This window comes from Tiliqua scincoides, chromosome 1 (genome assembly GCF_035046505.1).
Source record: "Tiliqua scincoides isolate rTilSci1 chromosome 1, rTilSci1.hap2, whole genome shotgun sequence".
Taxonomy (NCBI): Eukaryota; Metazoa; Chordata; class Lepidosauria; order Squamata; family Scincidae; genus Tiliqua; species Tiliqua scincoides.
Window position 1 is genome coordinate 280,385,826 of NC_089821.1, and position 26,045 is coordinate 280,411,870.

Sequence of the window (26,045 nt, forward strand, 5' to 3'; positions counted from 1 at the left end):
AGCTATCAGCAGCAACAGTCATTTTGGTGAGATGTTTGACAGAATGGTGACCCATCACCATTTTGCAAAATACAAGTCACTGCGATGGAGAAATCAGCAAAAGGTCTGGTGAAAGAGCCCTGCAAATTGCACCGTGTTTTGACAACTCGGAATGCGGACGGGTAGACAGAACGGGATACAAGGCTGGCTAAGCCGTGCTATTCATTTATCTGGTGTTTTTGTTGCAGGCTTCCTGAGAAGTACAAGCAATTGCATGGCACAGAATGGTTTTTCCAGTCAACCTGCATCAGTGAGTGAATGTCCTCCCTTGGAGAAGCTGTCTGCTACCGAGTCAGGTGTTTGGACCATCTAGTTCAATATTGTCAACACTGACTGGCAGTGGTAATCCAGGATTTTTTCAAGTAAAAATTTGTTTTGGTCCTGCCTGGAGACTGAACGTGAGACCTCTACCACTGAGCAATAGCACCCCCCCCCCCCCCTTCAGCAGAGTGTCTGGGAAACTGCTCATTTGGAAGCAATTGGCACATGCCCTGAGCAAACAGGTAGCTGGAGAATTATACTTGTATCAACCTTGTGAGTCAGAAAATTAAGAAGCCCACCTTACAGATGCAGAACTGGGGTTAAGAAACAATGACCTGGTCACTGCTGGTGGGCCTTGAAGTCAAACCTTTTACGACCCTCAAATTCTCCCTCCACCCAACTCTGCTGGCTTTTACAAGGAGCTGCTGGTTATACCTCTCACTTATCCTCAATCTGATCAACCTGATTGATCAACCTGACTGATGATCATCAATCATCATCAACAGTAAAATCAACCTGTAACTACATACTCAGTTGTATTTTGTTACCAAGTGCTTTTACTACCATCACCACCTGTTAATTGTCGAGAGACACTCCTAGTAGCTTTCCACAATTATGGAATTCCCTTAGGAGGTTTACCAAGGCCCTTACACTGCAGAAAGATTTTAGGCACTGCCAAGGGCTAAGCATGGAAATTAAAGAATTTTGTCACCAAGGCTCATCTTGTATGTGGTGGTTATATGCACTACAATATCAAGACTTCTAAAAAATGGTAGTAGTTGGCAACCTTCAGTCTCGAAAGACTATGGTATCGCGCTCTGAAAGGTGGTTCTGGAACAGCGTCTAGTGTGGCTGAAAAGGCCAATTCAGGAGTGACAATCCCTTCCAGACCGGGAGCAAGTGCAGTCTGTCCCTGGTCTGTCTCCCTGGCTATGGGCCTTCCTTCTTTGCCTCTTAGCCTCAGACTGTTGGCCAAGTATCTCTTCAAACTGGGAAAGGCCATGTTGCACAGCCTGCCTCCAAGCGGGCCGCTCAGAGGTCAGGGTTTCCCACTTGTTGAGGTCCACTCCTAAGGCCTTCAGATCCCTCTTGCAGATGTCCTTGTATCACAGCTGTGGTCTACCTGTAGGGAGCTTTCCTTGCACGAGTTCTCCATAGAGGAGATCCTTTGGGATCCGGCCATCATCCATTCTCACAACATGACCGAGCCAACGCAGGCGTCTCTGTTTCAGTAGTGAATACATGCTAGGGATTCCAGCTCGTTCCAGGACTGTGTTGTTTGGAACTTTGTCTTAAAAAATACGTATCTCTTTGTCTAAAACTTTGTCTAAAAAATACGTATCTCTTTTTAACACAATATGATTAACAACTATTACAATTCTCACACAGTTGGATATAAGCCAAAATAGTGTTATTGGCAAATTTGTGAACTTCCTCTACACATACCAACTGAGCAGAGAACAATCATGAACTTCTAAGAGGTGAGGGAAGGGTCAGTCATATAATGTTGTTGACCAACAGTTCTATGAAGCAAGCAGAAACCACTTGTGGTTTGCAGAAAACAGAAAGTGGTTTGGGAACCACTGATCAAGACAAGAGCAATGGTTTGCAAACTGGGTTCCAGGGAATGTTGGGGCTTCTTGAGAGCTCAAGGAGGTCGCAGTGACAGAAGTTCCCTCAACCACGATCCTTCCCCTGTAACATTCAGTGTTGCAGGGGAGTGCTGGGCATATCTAGGGCATGCTCACACACAGAGGATTTGTCCATATCCTATGTATATTGTGTACACTGCAGAATAAAGTGAGGCCCTGAAGCCCAACATCCTCATTCCCACAAGGGCCAGTCAGATGCCTCCAGGAAGCACACCAGAAGGTCACAGCTCTCTCCAACCAGCAGCAGGGGAGCAGCCATCAGTGGCACATGCCCTCCATGACCTGGAGCCATTGACAGACCCTCCTCCATGCCCCAGAACCCTCTGCAATGAACTGGGTTTCCATGACAGGCAGCTAACAAATCGATGTGACAAGGATTCCTTGGAAGTAAGGTGGAAGTTTGGACATCCCCAGTCTGACAGCCTGCCTGCTGTTTATGAGAAAAGCACACAAAAGCACAGGGCAGAGGCTGAAGCGCAGTCTGGGTTGCCATCTTCCCCCAACCCTGCTCCTGTGCTTTTAACAGCTGCCTGACATACTGAAATTTAGCAACTGAAGCTTTTCCTGGCTTCAAGTCAAGTCAAGAGGAGAAGTTTCCCCTGCTAAGTTTCTGCCTCAGGCACCTCTTAAAGACACAGAAGCAGAACCATTCTAAAAAGAGAAAAGTGGTGGCAACTTTAATTGACATATTTGCAAACAACCAACAAGTCTTTGGATGCAATCAAATTCCTAATACCTTAGAGGAGCAATGAATCCAGGCCTCTCTCTTTCCTTCCCACACCCACACCCACCCACACAATCATAGCAAGCTTCAATTCAGACCTCTCTGGCTGTCACAGCCACTTCAAGGATGTGGATAGACACCAGCTCTGTCTATGCTTCTTGTCAGAGTACCACTGGCTCCTTGCAAAACCAGGGTGCTGGCCTACCAAAATACAGGACAAATGGGGTGGGGGTAGTGTTCATTATTCTACAAACAAATCCATCAAATTGCAAAGTTTGAGCGTCCTCCTCACTGCCCAGATTCTCCCTTTGATCACACCATCAGAGAGCTGCACATACCACTGGAGTGTTGACTGCAAGGGTTTAAATTAACACAGCATTCCCAAACAATGAAGTAATACATGGGGGGGGGGGAGAGAGAAGAGGAAAAATTGTGCCTGCACAGCAGATCAGCAGAGATCCCTGGTCTAGGGGACAGTGACTGTCAAAAGACTGCAGTCTCTCTTCTCTGGGCTGTCACTGAAGCAGGCTTTCAGCCTTTGATGCTACATTTTCCTCCTGATCTCTCTGCACTGTTCTAACTGCCTGTGTGTGGTGGGGGGGGGGGGAGGAATAAAGGTCTACTTCTTGTAGAGGGGTACAAATTGTACCACTTCAGACTGCAGGCTCACAACGTAACACATCCTCTAGAGTCACACCAGCTTTCAGTGTGGAGGGACCTTGTTTTGGATAGAGAAGCATCCCAGCCCATAACCTCACCTATAGGATGGTACAGAGAGGAATAATCTCAGACAGTGATGCCAGTCAGCGCAAACAAAATTAGACTTGCAATTAGACTATGCAACTTGTCCCTCAAAACGGCCACGGTGCCAGAGGATTGGAGGATAGCAAATGTCATACCAATCTTTAAAAAGGGAAAGAGGGGGGACCCAGGAAACTATAGGCTGGTCAGCTTGGTACAACTGGAGTACAGTTCTGGTCACATCTCAAAAAGGATATAGTGGAAATGGAGAAGGTGCAAAAGAGCTGGGGCACCTTCCTTATGAGGAAAGGCTACGGTATTTGGGCCTCTTCAGTCTAGAAAGGAGACGCCTGAGGGGGGACATGACTGAGACATACAAAATGATGCATGGGAAGGATAAAGGGGATAGAGAGATGCTCTTTACACTCTCACATAACACCAGAACCAGGGAACATCCACTTAAAATGAGTGTTGGGAGGGTTAGGACAGACAGAAGAAAATATTTCTTTACTCAGCGCATGGTTGGTCTGTGGAACTCCTTGCCACAGGATGTGGTGCTGGCGTCTAGCCTAGACGCCTTTAAAAGGGGATTGGACGAGTTTCTGGAGGAAAAATCCATTATGGGGTACAAGCCATAAAGTGTATGTGCAACCTCCTGATTTTAGAAATGGGCTATGTCAGAATGCCAGATGCAAGGAAGGGCACCAGGATGAGGTCTCTTGTTATCTGGTGTGCTCCTTGGGGCATTTGGTGGGCCGCTGTGAGATACAGAAGCTGGACTAGATGGGCCTATGGCCTGATCCAGTGGGGCTGTTCTTATCGACTGTATGTGACACAGTAAAGAAAGCTTCACATTCAGCAAAATTACCAGGTAGAATCTTCCTGGCCTGGAAGAGAACAGCAACACATGAGCCCATGGCAGTTTTACAACTCCTTGCATGTAGAATACTAGTACATTAGGGAGTAGCAAAGGTCTCTCTGCTAGTTCTATATCTACAGGGATCCTTGACATGCCTGCTTATTCTTGGCAAAACATTTTGGATTTGCCCTGTCCACAAGTGCTCATGCAATCCAAATCTAAAATAAGCCACAATGACTTCAATGGGGCTTACTCCTAGCTGTAGCCATTTGCATGGAAGTGAGAAGAAAGATGTAAGCTAGAGTGTCAGAGAAATGCCTTAGGGCCCAATCCTATCCAACTTTCTAATACTGATGCACCCATGTCAACAGGACATGCACTGCATCATGCGGCATGGGGACAGTCAAGGAGGCCCCCTCAAGGTAGGGAAAGATTTATTCCCTTACCTTGGGGCTACATTGGCCCTGGAAAGTTGGGTAGAACCCACTATTCTACTCTTCTCTACTTTTCCTCTTCTTCCCTGTCGCCCATAAGAATGTAAGAAAAGCCCAGCTGGATCAGGCCAAAAGCACATCTAGTCCAGCCTGCTGTATCTCACAGTGACCCACCAGATGCTTCAGGGAGCATGCAAGACAACATGAGACCTGAGCAAGAGGAAGGCTGCAACCGGATCCTGATTTACCTGGGAGCAAGCCCCATTGACTATTATGGGGCTTACTTCTGAGTAGACATACCTAGGATTGGGTATTAAGTCCTTGCCTACTCTGCGTGCTGATTGGGCAATGAGAGAAGCTTGGAGGAGGTCCAAGTGAGGAGGGTGGAGTGAGTGAGAACAAGGGAGTCAGGAGCAGGCAGGCAGGTATGAAGTGAGTGAGTCTGCTGAGGCCACCAGCCTAAGAACTGGCTGGCTCAAAGGGTCCTGGAAAGTCCCTTTTCCTTGCCACAGCTTGCCTGCAACTCCCTCAAAGCGATCCTCCCTGCATTGCCTTTTAGGGGAAGGGCATTGGGCCCCAATCCTCTCCATACTTACCTCCGTGCTCCATACTTACCTCTGAGTAGACGTGCCTTCAATTGGGCTTTTGGTCACACTTTTTTCCACCTTAAATACAGGAGCAGGCAATTGACACTTCTCCCCACCCCATTCCCTCCCACAGGCACTTGCCCCCCAAATCTCATAATTGCAGTCAGCACCTCTCTTACTGTCCCTCCCTTCACTCCCACCCCCTTTTAATGGCATCCAGGTCAGATGTCATCACCACATCCTGTGGCAAGGAGTTCCACAGACTAATTACACGTTGGGTAATTACACCCCTTCCTCTTTCAGTTCAAGGAGGGAGGGCAGGAGCAGTGGAGGTGTGGGAAGACATAAGTGGGTGCCCCCACTCCCCTGCTGTCTGAGGGCCCAATCCGATCCAATTTTCCAGTGCAGCTGTGCCAAAGCTGTGTGCACTGCATCCTGTGGTGGGGAGACAGTCATAGAGGTCTCCTCAATCTATGAGAACATTTGTTCCCTTACCTCAGGGCTGCATTGCGGCTGCACCAGTGCTGGAAAGTTGGATAGGATTGGGCCCTAAGGCAACCTGCTCAGCCCGCCTCCTGGAGGGTCCGGTCCTGTTCCTCTGTACAAAGAAGAAACCTTCCCCCCCCCCGTCTTTCAGTGTGGAGGGATCTTGCTTTGGGGGGAGGAGCACTGCGCATGCAATCCTCCGGGGTCTGGCTCGGCCACCTCTGGGAAAAGAAGACCTAGGGGCTGAGGGACACATCAGGTTTCTCCGCTTCTGGCTCAATCCAAAGCGAAGCAGGAGGCGTGGGGAGGGGGGAAGGAAGAGGGGAGTAGCTGTGCGGTGCGCTTTCCGTTCCCTGCACCCCCCAATGCACCCTCCTGTGGGTCGAGGCCAGGGGCGCCTCTCCCCCAGCGGTTCAGCGGACACTGCAGGGAAGCACCACCTCGGACCTTTGGGTGCTGCAGGCTGAGAGCACCGGCGCCTGCTGCAGGGGATGGGGGAGGAGAGGGACGGCTGGCGCTGCTTTCCCGGAGGCTCTTTGGAGTCGGGGGGGGAGGGGAGAGAGAGAGAGGGAGGCAGGGGGGCCTCCTGGAACAGAGGGGGGTCTCCGGAAGGGCGATGTCCCCCCCTCCCCGAAGCTGTGTCCCCCCCGGAGAACTCCCGGGCTGCCATCAGAGCCCCTCCAGAGGCGGCCACCGGAGGCCAAGCGGGGGTGGCGGGCGCGTTCTCGCCCTCCCTTACCGTACATGGTTCATCTGCGCCGCGGAGCTCCTCGGCAGCCAGCCCCGCGCTGCCCGGCTCTGCTGCTGCGGGGGTGGCGGTGGTGGCGGCGGCGCCTTTCTTTCATTCAGCTGGCGCGGCGCAGTCTGGAGTGGGCGGTGCGAGCGGGGGAATGAATGGAGACGGGCGGAGCCAGCACTTCAGCCCCCTCCAGGCAGCCCTGGATGCTGCACCTCTCCTGGACCCGGGTGACCGCAGCAAAGTAGAGCCCTGCCCCGAGGAGTCTACAAAGAGCTGGAAACCCGCTAGGCCACCAAAAGGCCCCTCTCTGGAGACGCCCAATGAGGACCAAGGGGCTAGTCCCTATGGGGGGGGGGGTGGACGGTCTTCTCTTGCTATCCCTCCCCACGCAGCTGCAACCAGGACGGGGAAGGCAGGGAGGACGTGTCGTGATTTGCTAAGAGCCCAAGCCTAGGCATGTCTACTCAGAAGTAAGTCCCATTATAGTCAATGGCTCTTACTCCCAGGTAAGTGTGGATAGGATTGGAGCCTAAGAGCCCAATCCTATCCACGCTTTCCTGGGAGTAAGCCCTATTGAATGCAATGGGACTTACTTCTGAGTAGACAAGCATAGGCTTCTGCTCTAAGATGTTTGACGCGGGAGGGACGCCAGCCTCGGAGCCCCCGGCCAGCGGGGAGGCTGTTCAACGCCCCCTCCCAGGTCAGGCACACAGGACAGTCCGCAGCACCCAGTGGCGGCTGCAGCATCTCTTGCAACGAGCTCGACGCGGAGGGGACCCTGCAGCAGCAGCAGCAGCACCGGTGACGCGAGCAGGCCCGAGCTCCCCTGGCGGGGCTGAGGACCAGGCTGGCGAACGAGGGCCCCGCCGCGGCTACTGCTGGAGAACGGGATCCAAGCGTCTGGTTTCCGCTGCAACGACTGGCGGCCCAATCCTATCCACACTTTCCTAGGAGTAAGCCCCACTGATTCTAATGAAACTTACTTCTGAGTAGACATGCATAGGACTGGGCTGTTCGAGCACAGCACCATCCTATGCTCAGAAGTAAGGCTGCAATCCTATCTACGCTTTCCTGACTGTAAGCTCCATTGCTTATAATGAAACTTACTTCCGAGTAGACAGGCATAGGATCGGGCTCTAAGTCCCATTGTACCCAATGGGGCTTACTCCCAGGTAAGTGGGTATAGGATTGCAACTTTAATTGCAACCCCTGCTAACTGAGTGCAGGTCTGTAGCCAGGATTCTAGAGGTGGGGGCAACCATTTTTTCAGGGGGGGGCAATTTTGTCAGGTATCTATACTGGTGTGCAAAATGAAGGATAAGTATGGAGAAACATCAAAGACCCATAACTAACCCAAATTTCATTAGGAGGAAATATTTTGGGGCTTTTTTTTTTAAAGATGCATTCATTATTTGTAAAGCAATCTAACAATGATCTGCATAGAATAAATGCATCTCTGTATGCAATGTAAAATCTATTTGTCAACATAGAAATAACATGCAACTTGTCCTTTCATCTTGGACACCAGTGCAATACACAGACTTGCAACACTGCAAAAGTAAAACATATCACTATGATACAGGTAGTATTTACTTGTATTGAAAGCCTTTCATTTGCTGATGACAAAAGTAAATTTACCTAAAAGCAAGAGGAAAGATATTGAAGTAAAATATAGCAACATCATGGAACATTAGTTTTTTACATTATTCATTACTTTTAAAAAGCAAGGCATAGAAGATTTGAAACTACCTAGTAGAGCCGAGTTCTATCTTTCTGAGAATTGAATCTTCTTAGAACCTTTTCCACACTTAAATTCTTGGTTCTCTTTAGCTCAAAAGCTAGGTATACTAAATTAGCCATTCTTGAGTGAGACACTGATAGTCTTTGAGGTTTGTTAATTTGTGTTAGCACTGAGAAGGTCAATTCACAAACTGCTGTGCTACATGCAAAAGTTCTTACTGCCACTAACATACTGTAACAATCTTCAAAGGCACTCTGGTGTTTGTATATTTCACTGAAGAAATTTTGCTTTTCAATTTTGTTCTTCTCAAGGAAATGTTTTAGTACTTTCATTTCTTTACTTGGAATGGTAATATTGAAATTTTTTAGATAATTAAGCCTACCATTTTCATCATCTAAATTTTCTGCTGCAGAATCTCTTCATTGTCGTGGAATCTTCTTTTTATTTCGGCTAGCACCACATCCAGAATTTCAAAAAAGTCAGAAGCATGCTTACTGTGGGTGTCACTACATGATGCTCTATTACCTGTTGTTTCAGACACCACATAACCATCAAGTAAGGAATTAAATTTCCTTTTCCTTGGCATTTTTACTTCTTCCTCTTTAGCCAGTTTTGATGTTTCCTGCAGAATTGATTTCAAACTCTCACTGTTTCTTAAGTCTTCTAGTGAACTTGTTGTAGCTTGAATTAAGTTATAGGCCTGCTCCAAGGAAATGTCATGACTTTGGAGTCCCTTATCTACTGGAGAAAGAATTTCCAAAATATTTTTCGTTACCACTAGACAAAATCTAAACTCTTGCTTCCGCATTATAAGATGGAGACCAGTGCTAAGAACCACATCTTCCCCGGCAAATTTTTTTCCATTATTTATTGATATTAGTTCAAGAGTTTCTGATATAAGTTTGTATTCTTCAAAAATTGTCCTACACACCTGAAGATGTCCTGACCATCTCTATTCCAGCAGACGAGAAAGAACTTTGCCTTCATACTCAGCAACTACTACCCCACGGGACAAAAAGTTGTATAATTCCACACATTGTCCAAAAAATTCCCTCACCATTGGCACAACTTCAACTGCTTTAACTACAACTAAATGCAACCTGTGGTTAAAACAATGGACGTATGGAATTTCTTTCTTCAGTTTTTTTAAATTAATGCCTGGACACCACCTTTCTTGCCACTCATAACTGATACTCCATCATAACATTGGCTCAACAGATTGTTAGGATTTAAACCATACCTTCAGAATGTATCTAAAGTTGTGTTTGTAAAAGTCTCAGTATCCAAAGCAGTTGTCTCTAAGGATAGCATGGATTCGTAAATTTCACCATCTTTAACATATCTAGTAGCAACTGCTATATTTTCAGTTTTTGTCTTTTGTTCCATCCTCCAAGACAGAAAAAAATGGGACATCTGCATTCTTTATGTCATAGGAAACTTCCTCTTGAATGAGAACAGTCATTACTTTAACAATTTCATTTTGAATTTCTGGGGATTGGTAAGTGGCATTCTTTGGAATAATTTTATAAGATTCAGCTAGTTTTGGGTCCTTTTTGAGGGTATATTTGAAAAGGTTTTTAAATAAACTTTCCTCCACATGTTCTTCAATTCTGTATATTTCCCCCATTGGAAGCTCATTAGCTACAAGAAACTGAATATTTCAACAATGCTTGAAATGTAATACCTATGTTTTTCAAGCACATTGTCATTAATTAGAGTTGAAATAGATGTGTTTGAATCAGTTCTTTGGTTTCTTTGAGACCACATTAACATAGCCTGCACGTGGGTCTCCAATGAAGCATGCTTGAAAAATCCTGATTTAGTTTTAGCCAATGCAGCCTTCCAATTGCTAAATCCCTTTTTTATGTAAGCTTGCTCTTTAGTAAATGGAACAAATTGGCAACACGGATAGCAGAATGCAGCATCTAGTTTTGAAGAATATTCCAACCACTTAAAATGTTGAAACCACTCTGATCTGAATGATCTGCTATCTTTGTTCTTTGGATATTTGCCAAGTTTAATTTGTTTAATAGGCTCTCCTACTCATGCTAAATCATCAGGAGTCTTCTCATTAATTGCCTTACTGGTGCTAGCAGAAGCAATGATATCTCTATCTCCAAAGAGGTTTCCAAAGTTTCTTGATTACATGAGTTTGAAGCTCGGTTTGGTCTGACAACAAAACGGTCCATGTTGGAAGATTTCAACACTAATTCTTTTGCACTCATGTTCTTCAGAGTAAATGTCTGTTTATTTGGTGGTGTATATATCCAATACCCATGAAAAAAACTGAGATCTCTAGGAAAGATTCAAAATCTTAGAGGCCAGACCCTTGCTTTCCTCTCCCCGCCCCCAAAGAGAAAGGCCCTACCAGACCCAAACAGCAGAAATGGTCCATCCAAAATCTCAGATGCCAGAGCCATGCTTTTCTCTCCCCCCCCCAAAGAAAAAGGCCCTACCAGACCCAAACAGCAGAAATGGTCCATCCAAAATCTCAGATGCCAGAGCCATGCTTTTCTCTCCCCCCCCAAAGAAAAAGGCCCTACCAGACCCAAACAGCAGAAATGGTCCATCCAAAATCTCAGATGCCAGAGCCATGCTTTTCTCTCCCCCCCCCAAAGAAAAAGGCCCTACCAGACCCAAACAGCAGAAATGGTCCATCCAAAATCTCAGATGCCAGAGCCATGCTTTTCTCTCCCCCCCCCAAAGAAAAAGGCCCTACCAGACCCAAACAGCAGAAATGGTCCATCCAAAATCTCAGATGCCAGAGCCATGCTTTTCTCTCCCCCCCAAAGAAAAAGGCCCTACCAGACCCAAACAGCAAAAATGGTCCATCCAAAATCTCAGATGCCAGAGCCATGCTTTTCTCTCCCCCCCCCAAAGAAAAAGGCCCTACCAGACCCAAACAGCAGAAATGGTCCATCCAAAATCTCAGACGCCAGATGCATGCTTTTCTCTTCCCCCCCCCCAAAGAGTAAGACCCTACCAGACCCAAGCAACATAAGAACAGCCCCACTGGATCAGGCCATAGGCCCATCTAGTCCAGCTTCCTGTATCTCACAGCAGCCCACTAAATGGCCCATCCAAAATCCCCTGCCTCCTCACCCCCAAATGATGCCAGAGTCACTCAGCAGCAGCCTCCAGGGTCCTGCAAAGTGCTTGCAGAGCCACTCAACTCCCAGGAAGGTGATTGAAGGCACTGAGCACATTCCCTCCAGGCTTTTTCATGCCCACCTCTCTGGTGTCCTGTGACTATCAGCAGGTCACTATGGTTGGCCCCTAAGGTGAGTTACTAAGCATCAGCAGCCTGAGCTGATTGGAGGAGGCTGCCTGCAGGGAGGGGCTGAGCTCTCAAGGAACAGGAGCTAAATTGGAGGGCATTCAACCACATTTAAAAAATGGAAGTGGAAAAAATGGGGGGGGGCAAACTACTGGCTGGGGGGGCAAAAACCCCCTGCCCCCCCAGCTATGGCCCTGCTGCCCACTGGTGTTCTTTAGCATCTTTTTAGATTGTGAGCCCTTTTGGGACAGGGAGCCATTAGTTATTTGATTTTTCTCTGTAAACAGCTTTGTGAACTTTTTGTTGAAAAGCAGTATATAAATACTGTTGTTAATAATAATAATAATAATAATAATAATAATAATAATAATAATAATAGCCCAGGTTGTAAGGGGGGCAGGCGCTGACAATGCAGATAAATTGCAAGTTTGGAACAAAAAAAAAATCAGAATTTACATCACTGCTTATGGAGTGACCCAGGGCCAGTCTGTATCTCCAGCTTAGCCTACCTTACAGGGTTGTTGTGAGAATAAACAGGAGCTATGAACATGGTCCTGTGCTCCTCAGAGGGAGGATGGGATGGAGCTGTGTCAAAGAAATAAATAATTGCGGCTTAGTGGGGTTTTGTGGATCAGAGCAGTAGCAAGAAATAGTTAGACCAGGGCATCAAGGATAAGGCCCGTGAATCTCTTTATCTGGCCCATGTGATAATTGGGCTCTCCCTACACCACTTTTCTACAGCGCCACTGCTGCCAGGGCTCTGGGCAGGAGAGATGGAAAGAGACCTCAGAAGGAAATGAACTCTACAGAGGAAGGAGCAGACCAAAATAATTGGAAGAGCCCAATTATCATGCTGGTTGCCCATTCAGCAGTGCTGCTATCACTTTGCAAAGCACCTCAACTGCTGAGCTAAGAAGTGCTGCCTCGGCAGAAGCGGTGCTGCTGAAAGTGTGGCCTGCGTGATAACTGGGCTCTCCCAGCATGATAATTGAACTTTCTCATATCTTGAAAATATGATCAAGATTTGCATATTTCCTCTTCTGTCATTAGCAGCTAATGAGCTCCTACTTGGGGGGAAAAAGTGTGCATTTCTGGACACCAACTGCATAACTAGGTTACTTCCTGCTTAATGATGTCACTTCCAGCCCTCAGCAGGTGTTATGAATGCTATTCTGCCTGCCTTATGAAATGACACCCCAGGCTAGAGTCCTGTCCCCCCACCAGAGCCTTCTGGTTCTGTACAGAAAACTGCTAAATTGTGCCTCAGGTGGTCTCTATCCTGTCAACCTCAACAATTACAACAAAGGTGCCAGCTGAGGATTGGGTAGGTTAGTTAGTTAAAGTGCTGCTGCAGAAAAATCCTTCTCTGTACCTGATTTCCTTAGGTGGGTGTACCTGGAAAAGGGCCTTTGGATTTTGCTGGGCAGGTTCCATCCATCCCGGTACCCAATTTTGACATCCTCATGGAGCTCACTCATTTTATCACACAAGCTGGCAAGGAAAGCAACCCTTCCAGCTGTTCCTCTTGACAACTTGAAACCAGAGCTTATTTTTCTCTCAGCATAAAGGCTTTATGGATCTGCTTCTTCCCCCCTCCCCCCATCCTTTTAACTTTACCAACCCGGCAATAGACTCTGCTTTTCATTATCAGAAAGAGGAAGAAGCTTAAGCTGGTGAAAAGAGGTTCAGGGCCCAGAACATTTCACAGCTTCTACGACTGACAACACAAATGCACAACTATTGCTGCTGTAGTGATATCCAGGAATGGCAACTGGCTTTTTAATGTTGCTGCTGCTATGAAGATGATGATGAATTTAGTAACAACACTAGGCAAATAATTAATGAAATAGACTTGGCTTCTCTCTCTGTAGGGCTACCAGGTGCCTCCTCTTTTGTGAGAGAGATTTAATAGGAGAGGAGACTTCTTTGATTGGGGCAGTTCCGGTGGGTGTGAGCATATAAAGAATTTGGAGTAACACAGAATGTTTTGTCAGGCAAGCTCTGTGCAGTCTGGAAGTCTCCATAAGAACAGAAGAAGAGCACAACTGAATCAGACCAATGCTCCACCTAGTCTGTGTGGCACAGTTGCCCACCAGATGCCTTCAGGAAGCTTCTAAGCAGAGCTTGAAGATGACAGCCTCCCAGCAGTAGTGTACCGTGGGGAGGTGGTCCTCTCCAGGTTTGAAATGCACCTGGGGTGTCAGATGCACCATGATGGCCGTCTGCTGTTGATCTTGAGGCAGAGGCTAAGTCTACCTATGGCTTTGAGTGGCCTACCCCAGCTGTCAGCTAACCAAATATCCCAGTAACTGCCATTCTGGAATGGAGCACCTCCAAACAGGATGTTCCATTTTAGCTGTGATGGTTATATAGCTGGCATGGTGTTTGTTGCAGTGGCACTTTCCTAATATCTTTTGTGTGTGTGTGTGTGTGTGTGTGTGTTTTAGGCCCTTTGGAACAGGGAACCACCTTAAATGAAAAGGTGATTCCCTGTTCCAAAATGAACAGTTTTCATTTTGCCATGAAAACTGCTTTGTTAACTTCTTTGTTGAAAAAATGATCTATAAATATTCTAAGTAACTATAATTACTAAGAACAGTGACCAAAGGCCATCCACTACCAGCCCAATCATGAGGTGAGTTGAAGCGGGTTGCATCACAGTGGATTGCAAGGGGTCTAAGAGGGGCAGCAGATTCTGGGTGTGCTTCACCCTGAGTCTGCTGTCTCCCTCCAGCCCACCACTGACGCACACTGCAATCAGCCACTTCCCACTCACTCGAGCCAGAAGTAGGTCATCCCCATTCCTTCATTTGCACCATCACTTTAAATTAAATTTGAAGTTTCAGACTTCTGGGTTTGAGGAAACCATGTGAGAAGCAGGTAAGGAGCTCTTTTCTAGAGTGCTATGGCAAAGGTAGCAGCAGTGGTGTCTGTGTGGGGTGGGGCTCCAGGTCACTCCAGGTCACCTGAGGCTAGGTTGTTCCTGAGGCTATGTAAACCCATGGCCATTGCAACATCCCATGACAGAGAGTTCCATGAGTTAGGCATGAGTCATGTGAAGCAGTCCTTGAGGATGGTCTGAATATTCCATTTGGTTTCATTAGGTAAGTCTGAATTCTGGTGTTCTGAGAAAAGGAGAAGAACTTATTTCTCCATACCATGAATGATTTTCTATGGTTCTCTCACATCCCTCCTCAGTCATCTTTTTCCCTGAATAAAAAAGTGGCAAACATAGGGAAGGTGCTCTAGTACACTCAGTTTGGCTGTTCATTTTCTAGCTCTATTTTTAAAGATTTATATCCCACCTTTTCCTTTTGTCCTAGAAGGATCAAGAAGGCTAACAACAATGTAAACACTATTTATATTACAATATTCATTTTGGGACAGGCCAACTAGAATGCAGCAGTCATGTACACCTGTTCTGTTCTGTGAACTAGAACTATAGTGTGCGCAGTTAGGGCTGGTCCATCAATGAGGTTGATTGAGATGCTGCATTCAGGCAGCAGATTGGTGAGGACTGCCCACCCACTTGTCTCCAGCCCTGTGTTAGCCTACCACTCCTCTGCCCACTGCTCATTGTCTTCTAATTGCCCCCCTTTTCCCAATCCAGGGAGTGGGGAGCAGAGATTGGCACCCACTGAATAAGGGATAGCAACACTTGGAGGACCAGGTCAAGTACCAGAAGATCTTGGGCCAGCCCTCTACACAATACTGAAATGTGCCTGCGCTATGGCTTTGTAAAAGGGCACAACAATACTGCCAGCTTGATTTCTAGTCCTTTCCAGATCAAGAGCTGCACCTTCTAGGCAGGTTGGATCTCTGTCTCCTTTCAGAAACCAACCTTCCTCTCGGTCTACTTCATGAGTTCCTCAAATGCCCATTGGACAGAGTTCTCAGTTCCAGCTTCAAGCAACAAAGGTTGGGTGTACCCTGGAGCATCAATCACCACATGTTGTGCTTTTTCTCCAGATGGTTCAGTCAGTGAAGAACAGGTTCAGCATCCCATCCTAGTAGTGACCAACCAAATGCTTCTGGGAGGTCTACAAGAAGGCTACAGCTGTCCCCAACAAAGGTACATTGCCCCTGTACCTCTACTTAGCTACATGACTTGTAGAGATTGAGAGACCTGTTACTCACTTAACTGATTCTCTTTTAAAGCCGTCTAATGTAGTCATCAGAACTCGTTGTGGCAGTGCCTGAGATTTTGGAGAGCAGTTGGCTAGAGATGGACCAGCAGTACAGTCCTGCTATGTTCATTCATTCTTTCATGCATTCACAAAGGAAGCACTATCATACGGCACAGTGGGATACCAGATTCTGACTGCCATTAGAAGGTGGCAAAGTCATAGGTCTGACTTGTGGGTACAATCCCCCAAATGAAGGGGAGGATGGGGTTCCCTATCAAGAAGTTCCCCTTTCTTTTAGAGGGACTTGCACTGAAGAACTGCCAGATGTGTCTGGACTTGTATTAATTAGAGGGAGGAGGGGATACAACTTTTCTGATTCTTTGAAGAGTTTTCTGACTCTTTGAAACATCTTGGGCTGACCCTGAGAACAAAGCTCTGGGTGACCCAGTGCTCTGTCTCAAACACTGCTCAGCCAGATGTGGAAAGCTCACAGAAGAGTAGCATGGTGACAATCACCCCCTTGTTACTTGCCCCTTGTCTATAGGTGTCCTGTGATCTTAGGTAAAGACAAACCCATTCATCGTAGCATGAGCTTTCGTAGACCACAGTCTTTGCTCAGCAAATTGCCTTTGACAGAGTTATCCTTGCAGAATCTGTCTGATCCTGTTAGTTAGTGCTGCTTAACCTAACTTAACTCCAACTTGCTGGGTGACAAAAGAATTCTCTGTTGCCTATTGAGATAGTTTGTGCATATTCCAGATTGCTGGAGAGATTCCCTGGGTGAGCTGTGCACTGAAGAGGATAAAACCTCCAGTCCATACTTTGAGGCAAATGCTGCCCGGCTGCACTTGACCAAGCGCAAGGTAGAGGAAGGATGCCACGTCCATGACAAAAGTGAGAGATGCCACAGTAAATGCTGCAGGTATGAAGAACACCACACATGCTTTAACCTGAGGATGGAACGCAGCCCTAGAACCACTTTTCCATGCCAGGCAGTGCCTGGATTTTCTCCTAGACCTGCAGGCTCCTCTGGGCGTAGCAGGCTTGCCCACCACCCCCACTGAGTCACTACGCCATTACCTATATATGTAAGGTTGAGAACAAGCTTTCTAGTTTCTGGGGCAAAGTGTTCCGGCACGAACGAGCTCTGGCACCTCTCCTTTGGCACCCCAGCACGTTAGAAATGCAGCACTTCCTGCAGAAAACATGCAAGTGACATGCCCAGGTTCGCACAAGGAATCTGTGTCAGAAGCAGAGACCCAGCCCAGCATTCCCACCATCGGGTACTCCCATTGCCCTCTTTGCATGCTGCTCCCCACCCGCACATCCGGCCATGCTCAGAATTACCATTGCAAATGTGCCGATCCACAGCCGCTGCACAGTCCCCCAGGCCTCTGCGGCACGCCATGATGCTCCGGGGTGCTGAAGGGGCCTGGTCCACAGACAGATCAGCTGTGCCTTCGGTCTCAGAGAAGAGGGAGGCTTCCTGCTTTGCTAACTGCCCTGGATAAATGTGTGGTCCTCTCCCTTCCCCCCTCCCCTGCTCCTCCCCAAGCTGCTTTGCTGTGCAGAAACTCCGCAAACTGGGGCAGCTCATTTCTGTCCTTCGTGGACTACATTGAGCTGTCCCAGCTTCTCTCTCCCCTCCCCTGCCTCTCAGTTTTCACCTTTCCTTCAAGAGCTGCTGTTTACTTCCTCCTCTGGCTTTCTCAGCTAAGGATTTAGTAACCCTCTAATTCTGTCTCATCAGGAATCCATCTCCCAACCCTTCCTTTTGATCTCTCTTCCCCTGAGTCTCTCCTCCTGCACTGCTTTCTGTGATGAGAGGCTGCTTTTCAACCACAAGCTGCTTCAAATAAGGGGCTGAAGCCTTGCAAGGGGTGGTGGGAGGGGCAATGAGGGCCCCCAAGCACAGTGCTCTGTTCAAAACGAAATGAAGTGGGACTTTGGAGAGCAATGGATATTTGCACATACGGGGTTCATAGGAAAACTGATATTTCATAGGGAAGCAGCTGGAAGGAGGGGAGTGCAAGAAAAAAAATGCTTGTTTTCATTTTTTAATATTGCTTAGTCTGTTTCATTTTCCATTCATTTGACTTTTTTATTTTCTTGTGGTTTTCATTCTTTTCCATTATAAACGCTGAAAATAAATGGTGACAAATGAAGGTTCTGAAAATGGATCTCCCATTTGTTCCACCACCTTTGGTTTCAGAATGAATGGAACCCTCTACAAAGGGATGCCATGCATGTTAAGTCTCATTTGTTCCAAAAAGGAATGCACACACTGAACTTGTGGCTTGAGGGCCCAATGTGGCCTCTGGATCCTCCCACCTGCCACCCCCAGCACAGCCACCACCCACTCACAGCTCTCCAGGCCGGTGTGAATAGCAAAAGAGGGTCTAGCAGAGCTTTTTTCTGATGTCACTCAGCGGGTCACTCTCATTCTCTCTCTTAGCCAACACACCTTTGTTTTTGGAAGGGAAAGGCACAGGATACACTTCTCTATCAATAAAACTAGCACATAGTTGCACCACACGGAATGCTCCTGTGCTGGACATGCCTGTGAAGTGCTCCTCATTCACCCCTGCTCTGCTGTGAAGGAGCTTTCCCAGCTTCCATCTTGGTCACATGATGGAAGAGAGACTGTCAAGAGCAGGTGTTCGAGCAGGTGTTCTGTTTCAAGGGCAGTCTCCCTGCTAAATTTAATTTCAATTTAACCCCAGGCTGTTGGTCTGCCAGGTTGAGACACCAGAGGAGCCCTTACAAATGCAAACAAGGCCATCAGATGAATGAATTATGATGGGGAGGGGTAGGAGGACAACCAGCTGGGCACCCTTCCAAGCAGCTGCCAGCCCAGGGTCCCTGCCATCCAAGCAGCCTCCCTGCATTCCCCAGAGGCTATTTTTGATCTGAATGTGAGAGGGTGAGAGGGAGCTACATGACAAGGCTGCTTGTCTCCAGGCACAGATGCAGTGAGGCAGGCCTGGAGCCGGGGCGGTGTGGCACCTCCTCTGGTAGAGCCATCTCCCCTTGTCAATGCTTCCTTTTTAATATCAAAATGCCCAGCTCACAATATGGAAATATCCCAAGATGCCCAGTTCACAATATAGAAATACCCACAAGGCTCTTCTCTGACCAAAAGCCAGCATCTAATATCCCTCTCAGAGAACAAGCTGGCTGTAGTATGGGTCCCCAAGGGTGAACAGAAAGCCATAAATAAGGGCAGTCAACAAATAAAGATGAAAGAGTTAGGGTAAAAGGGATGTTAGAGTACCAGATCCTCTGTAAGGGATATGTCTGTAAACAGATTGCCAATGCGTATTGAATTGCCCTTCTCAGATCAACATCCTGAGCTGATAACAAATGCCAAATGTTGCTTTTATGACTGCCTGGATGTTATTCTTCCCATGGATGCCCTCCTCTCTTTGTGTGCTCTTGTCCCCCTCCCCTATCTAAAATACCCTATAAAATCTACATCATTATAATTGTTCGGGGTCCTCCACATGTGTGTGGGGGGGTCCCGTTTGCAAACAAGTAAATGTTTACTTTTTTCAGAAGTCCTTTGAATTCTCCTGTCATCTGTTGTTTGCCTCTCCAAAAATCCAAAGAACCATGTGCCCATTCGGGATCACTTTCTTCACAAATACCTCGCTGCCTGTGGTTCTTCAATGCAGATTGGCTCTGAGTGCCAAGACCATCCTCAGGAGAGTCTGCCTGTCAGGACCCGGAATCCATTAAATCCTAGGGAAGCTGTCACAGTGCTTGGCTGGGCTTCTCCAAGACAGATGACAGGGCCAGAAGCCTCCAGGTAGGGGACAAGAGAGGATGGAAAGGCTGAGACAGGGAAAAATGAGCAAGAAGGACCCTGAGCAAGGACATATTCAGGCTGGCTAATTTGGGGAAGTTACCAGGGCACTGAAGGTCTTGTTTTCCTGATCACGTCAGCGCATGGGGTGGGGTGGGGGAAGAGGCCTTCCTTGATGCAGATAGGCTGGACCAGGCTCAAACTCCCTGCAAAATTATTATTATTATTATTATTATTATTATTATTATTATTATTATTATACTTTATTTTTACCCCACCTTTCTCCCCTAAGAGACTCAAGGTGGGTAAAGCAGAAATAGCTTCAAGAATGGTCAAATCCAGCTGAGCTCCTCAGTGGCCAAGCAGACAGACTATTCAGCATTCAGGAGAGACTTCAGGGGACAGGGAACCACAAAGGCTGGTGTCACTAGCAGCCCAATCCTATTGGGGCTGTACGCTGGTAGAGTGTGAATTCTGCTAGCATAGACGGCCTTATTATGGCAGTCACATGCCTGCAAATCGTCACAGCCTGCTGACAAAGGTAGGCTGGCAGGGGAGTTGGGACAGGGCAGGGCAAGGGTTGATCGAGTCTGGGAAGATGGTGGTTCAGCTGCAGTTGCTGAATCCTAGCCCCCTTCCTGGGCTCAATCCTGTGGCACAGGTCCATGCGGATTGTACCTGGGATTTTACTAGTGCAGGACTGAGTAAACCCCTCTCCTCCATGGAGGCTTACCTGGAGGAGACTTCTCCCCCCCCCCCACTCCGAGGATGCAGCAGTAGCCATTTTGGCATCACTGCATGGGGTATTTGGGTGTAGGAAGCCATCAGTGGTATCTTCTCTCTTCTTCACAGAGGGGTCTGAACCCCCAGCTTCAGGGGTCAGGTACCAGGTAGACCAACAGAAGCACTGCTTCTGTGGTCTGGCACCTTTCTCATGAGCTGTCCCAAGGTCACCTGCAGCTCCTTGGGCAAATTAATGGAGGACAAGCCTATCAATGGCTATTAGTCAGGCTAGCTGTGCACCTTCATATCTACTTTTGAATCCCAGTCATGGAATTGCAATGGGAGGAGAGAAGCCTTTGTCTGTCTCCTGCTTGTGGGCTTTCCAGAGGCAGCTGGTGGGTTGCTGTGGGAATAAGAATGTTGAACTACATGGGCCTCCTTTGGCCTGATCCAACAGCTAGACTTTTCTTACACAATATTCTTCTTTTGTCTCTACCCACTGGAAGGAAGAGTCTGAAACCTGGACCATGTTATTAGCTGCCGGCAATCGGGAGAATCAGCAGTCCATATTTCCACATATCTCCATTATAATGGTACTTTTATGAGCATTTTAATTGGAAGTCACTTTGGGAGCCAGTCTTGGCTGAGGACATATAACTAATTAATTAATTGCTGAATGAAATAAGTGCCCTTCCACTGGGTGGGTGGCAGAGTGACCTCTCATCTCAGGCTTCCAGAACTGCCTGTGAGACCTTGGAGAAAAGCTGCCAAAAATTATGGACAATGATAAGTTAAGTGGACAAACAGCTTGATCTGGTTTACAGGATCTTACTAGGTTTCAGCAGCAGAAAAAGCCTGAGCCAGACACCTGCATCTGTTTAGTTTCTCTCTGTTAATAAGTTCTTATAGCTCTGTGAGTAAAAAGGGATAGAAAGCTGTTTCAACAGTGAAAGCTGAACATATTCAGGAAAGGGGCCTGGAATATTCTTCCCAGCCTGCTCTGCATGGCTATAATCCTGAACAAATCCTAGAGATGAGGTGGGGGCGGGGGAGCTTGTCCTAATGGGGCAGAATTAGTGGGCCATGGAGAGGAACCATGCCTAGTGGTGAGAGGCAAAGTCCCAGACCTGATTCCTGGAAACCCTACCCAACTCCACTTGATTTTCTGGAGGCAGAGATTGCTTGAGGATGGAGAAGACCCACAGGTCAGCAGGAGAAAAGGTTCTTGCATGCAGGTCCTTAGATTGCCAACTGAGGGCCCAACCCTATCCAGTTTTCCAGTGCTGGTGCAGCTGTGCCAATGGGGCATGCACTGCATCCTGTGGTGGGGAGTCAGTCACAGAGGCCTCCTCAAGGTATGGAAACATTTGTTCCCTTACCTTGGGGCTGCATTGCAGCTACACCAGTTCTGGAAAGTTGGATAGGATTCAGCCCTGAGGCCGCCTGCTTTGAGCACCTTGGTTGGTCTCATGTATGGGTCCAGACCCTAAGCTCAAACCCACATCCCTAGCATCATAAGCATCACTCTAGTGAAGTAACTGCTGAGTTAGAAATGGCATCTAACTGCAAATCTGGGCCATGCCTGTGCCTTCCAATTTACGCATCCTGGCAATTAAAACTAAAGAAAGAAGGGAAAGAAAAATAATTGCACAACTATGATTCCATCTCCCAACCACAAATCCTCCTTTTTTTCCTTAATAAGCAGATTGCCATCTGGCTGTGCTCATGGCCTCATTCACATTCACAACTGCCTGCCAGTGGTATGTGATCTTAATTGGCTAGCTAGACTCAGGAATTGAAAGCAAATGGTCCCAAGGAAAGTGCTGTTTCAAAAACAAGGAGCTGCAGAAGTGAGCAGGAAGCAGGAAGAGACTTTGCCTGTCCCTGCTGCCCAGGGAGAAAGGGTGCTCATTCACCCCCCCCCCCACACACACACACCTCACAGTGTAGAAAAGGTGGGACAGTGCCCTATGGGACAGGTGTTAAAATGAGAGAGAAACCAAATTCCTAACCATCTACAAGCCAGTGACTCCCTGGGGACAAGTTCCAGGAATGGTGACTATCCCAAGGGAACAGGGATAGCTGGGATATTTGGTATTCAAGGGGTTAGTGGATGCATACAAATGTGGGTACTGCAGGGTCAGGTATGGACAACTAAGAGCCCATTCTACCCATCCCCCCTGGCAATACAGCAGTGCCAAAAGGACCACCATTGCATCCTGCAAGGGGGGGCACTCATGAACGTTACCTTTTGATAAGGGAACATTTGTTCCTATGTGATTCAGAGCAACCACAGTGTGGGGTGGTGGTGGGGTGGTGTCTACTTAGACCTGTACCAGCAAAATTGCTGGCGCAAATCCATGTTGACTTGGGATGATGGATCATGCCTGGGAAGGAGAGTTAGGATTCAGCAGCTGCCACTGCTACTGAATCTGTGCCCTTCATGGACCCAATTCACTTCTCCCTGCCCCTGTCACCACCTTGTTCTGCCCTTTTCCACCCCATCCTACCTCCTCCAGGATCTTCTGATGCATATGGGAAAGCTCTGGCCTTCCTGCTGGCACTTCTGCAGCACATTACTCTCTGTGCTAGCAGAGCAGGTTTAAAGACTGCTTTACAGCAGTCAGTGCTGGTGGAAGACTCATTCCACCAGTGGGGCAGCCTGATAGGATTGGGCCTCCCAGAATGCAAGCTAAGAGATGCTTAAAGGAGCAGAGCTCTGGATCACAGGTGGGTTGGGAAACAGTTGAAGGTGTTCAAGAACACTGCGATCTGTAGACCAACATAACTATCTCCTCCAAGGCTCACCCCAAATTTCAAACATGACTGTAAATGTTTAGCCTGGAGAAGAGAAAGCAGAGAGGGGATATGATCACACTCTTGATGAGACTTTTTGACCTCCTTGGGTTTAATCCATGCAGGTATATATTGCACCAGGTGCCACTTTAGAAGTGGCACCCCCTCTGGTGTGAGAGCAAAAAGGAAACATATTTTCTAAGACTGCAACTACTATCTGCAGCATTCATAAGTAGTCCCATTAAAAATATTTAACATTTAAAAACATGCTTCCAAATAATCAAGGATGCATTTTTAATCACAATATTGTTCTTAATTGATTAACCTAACTGATTAGTTGTCGAAAAGCTGCAGCCCTGATAAACATGCAAAGGAACAAAATATTCTCCTGATAGTCCTCCTGCCCTCCCTGCAGGGCTGGATCTGCCCACACAAGGTTTTCTCTGCTTCCTCCACAGTGAATATGCCTCAGACAGATGGCGGTTCTACTGACAATGCAACTCAGTAAAGGAAAACTCTGTGCCAATTCTGAGATATACAAATGCCATCCAAGATCAACTTTAAAGCCACAAATAACTACAGCAATCTTAGGGTAAAGATCAAAAACTGCCATCTGGTGTGCCAAAATCAATAGCTCTCCTGCCAGCAGGCTGGTGCAAACAACCATAATTAAGAGATCGTCTTGGAGACATAAGTGTGTGGCAAAAATGGTGGTGATTGCCACAACAGACTCTGAGCCATATACACTCCAAAGACCTGAAGGCCCTCAGCAGGAGAAGTCACTTTAGGGAAAAGAAACACATTTTCAACACTGGGTGAAAACAGTTGGTGGTGACAAATGAAAACAATACACAAAAACTGACAATCAAGTGATAGATCTATGGGAAGAATGAGATAAGGGGAAAGAAACCACAGATTTTGCTACTCCTACCCCGAAGAAGAAGGAGAAATATCATGGCTTAGTAACAAAGCGAGGACATTTTGGAACCTAAATGCAATCATGCATCAACCTGAGAAACAAGTACATCAGTTATCATGTTGGCTTCTTTGGGCTTCAGTCAGAAATAGAGCTAAAGGCAAAGGCAAACCCAGCCCTGGAGTTTCTGTTTCCCAAAGACAACACTACAGTTGTTCTAGGAATCATGCAGGGCTGACCCAGCCACGAGGCTCCATAGCTGCTGCTCGCAAAGGGGCTGGTGGGGAGAATGTTGGGAGTGGAGATTGTCCACTCTCAGCATCCTCCCCACTGACTCACTTTACAAAACATGATGGCAAAGCTGCAGCAAGATGGCAAAGACAGTGATGGTGAGCAGCACAGGGGGTGCATAGCCACACTGGTTAGTGCTGTTTGTGTGCACGCCACACGCACATGCACAATAGTGAATACTGGCAGGGGTAAAGAATGGGCAGCAGGATATAGGAGTAAGGGATCGTCTTGGGCGGCCCTTGGAAATTATTATTAACAGTATTTATATACCACTTTTCAACGGAAAGTTCACAAAGCAGTTTGATGAAATGCATCAGCAAAGAAATAAATTGAGGAAGTAGAATGTGTGTAAATCCACAGCTTTAAACAACAATAATAATAATAATATACAGTATTTATATACCGCCTTTCTTGGTCTTTATTCAAGACTTTATTCAAGGCGGTTTACACAGGCAGGCTTATTAAATCCACGCAGGGATTTTTACAAATTGAAAGAAGGTTCTCTCTTTCAAGAACCACCACATTCAAGATGTTACACTCCGATCTGGTTTAACATTCTGGCCTCCATCCTCCCACGCTCCGAGCAGGTGGAACAGCTCAGCTGCAGCTTGCCAGCTGCTTCAAGGTCGCACGGTGCCGGTGGCCTCGAACTGGCGACCTTGTGGATGTTAATCTTCAGGCAAATGGAGGCTCTACCCTCTAGACCAGACCTCCTGCCCATGAGAACATGACTAGGAAATGACTGCCCCAGGTTCCTCCTCATGTCAGTTCTCCACAGGGACGTGTGGTGTGGGGGCAGCAGGTGAAGCAGAACTACCCCATTGTAGTTCATGGAAAAGCACTGCAGCTGCCCTGCCTGCTTACACCCGGGTGTAAGGAGGCCTCCTCGGGTATAAGCAGGAGGGGCAGTCACAGTTCTTTTCCACAGATAACGATGGGGCAGTTCTGCCTCACCTGCTGTCCCCGCACAGCACGTCCCTGGTTCTCTGATGTGCACAAGTGGGTTTTTGAAGATACGCAAGCACACAGGTTGCACTTCCATCACTTGTGTCTGCTGCAGCAGCAGAAAGCACTAATGACACAGTGCAACTCTTTCATGCACAGCTCTGATCTGAATCTCCTGGGTCAAGGAAGGCCTGCTGGCTCTTGTTCTGTGTTCTGACCCTTACCATGTTAGAGTTGCTTGTCCTGACTGATCTGAACTGTCAAGGTTGTGGTCTTCTTCTCAAGGACTCCAAGCAAAAGAACAAAACCTCAGAGTGATGAGTCAGTATGCAGGGGTCAGGATATTCTGTGCTTGCCAAGACTATTGTCCCTGTCTAGTAGGCTCCACCCAGAAATACTTTCTGGTGCCCCACCAAGTGCCACTAGGCTCCACCCATATTCCATATTCCACCAGCTTTCCTCTCCTGATCTACCAGGTGCTGACCCTTATTTTTTAGTGCCTGCCTCCCACACATCCTGGCCTGAGCCTCTGGAAACTTGGCAAGCCTGTGAGACGCACCTCTGAGGTTTGATGCCCCTTCCTTACCCTATATTCCAGGGGTGGCCAAACTTGCTTAATGTAAGAGCCACATATGATGAACTTCAAATGTTTGAGAGCTACGAGAAAGACGCTTGAGAGCCACAATATTTAAGAAGGATTTAAATTCACCGCACATACTCGCCTATAGGTCAAAAAATTCATGCCTAAAAAAACAGAGCCTGAGATCCTGGGTCGACTTATACCCGGTGATGCCTGCTTACCTGTCTCAGGCCCAGGGGCATCGCTAGGGGGATGCGAGGGTGCGGTCCGCACCGGGTGACACGCACAGGGGGGTGACGCACACCTGGGGGGGTGACACACT

At 47.4% G+C, this 26,045-nt stretch overlaps 1 protein-coding gene across 6 annotated transcripts in view; it reads right to left on the reverse strand.

The window, feature by feature from the left end:
* EFR3B (EFR3 homolog B) overlaps window positions 1-26,045 on the reverse strand; it is a 137,673-nt gene that overhangs the window by 105,483 nt on the left and 6,145 nt on the right. Inside the window, exon 1 of one of the 6 annotated variants that reach the window (XM_066626727.1) lies at window positions 6,523-6,612. The exons of 3 other annotated variants lie outside the window; for them this stretch is intronic. Coding sequence is in view for 1 of the 3 variants with exons in the window: in XM_066626725.1 (XP_066482822.1) it covers window positions 6,523-6,529 (7 nt within the window). In the remaining 2 variants the exon portion in view is untranslated. Of the gene's footprint in view, window positions 1-6,522; window positions 6,613-26,045 lie in introns of those variants that run through there. 2 more of the 6 variants (XM_066626725.1, XM_066626731.1) reach the window with 2 other exon arrangements.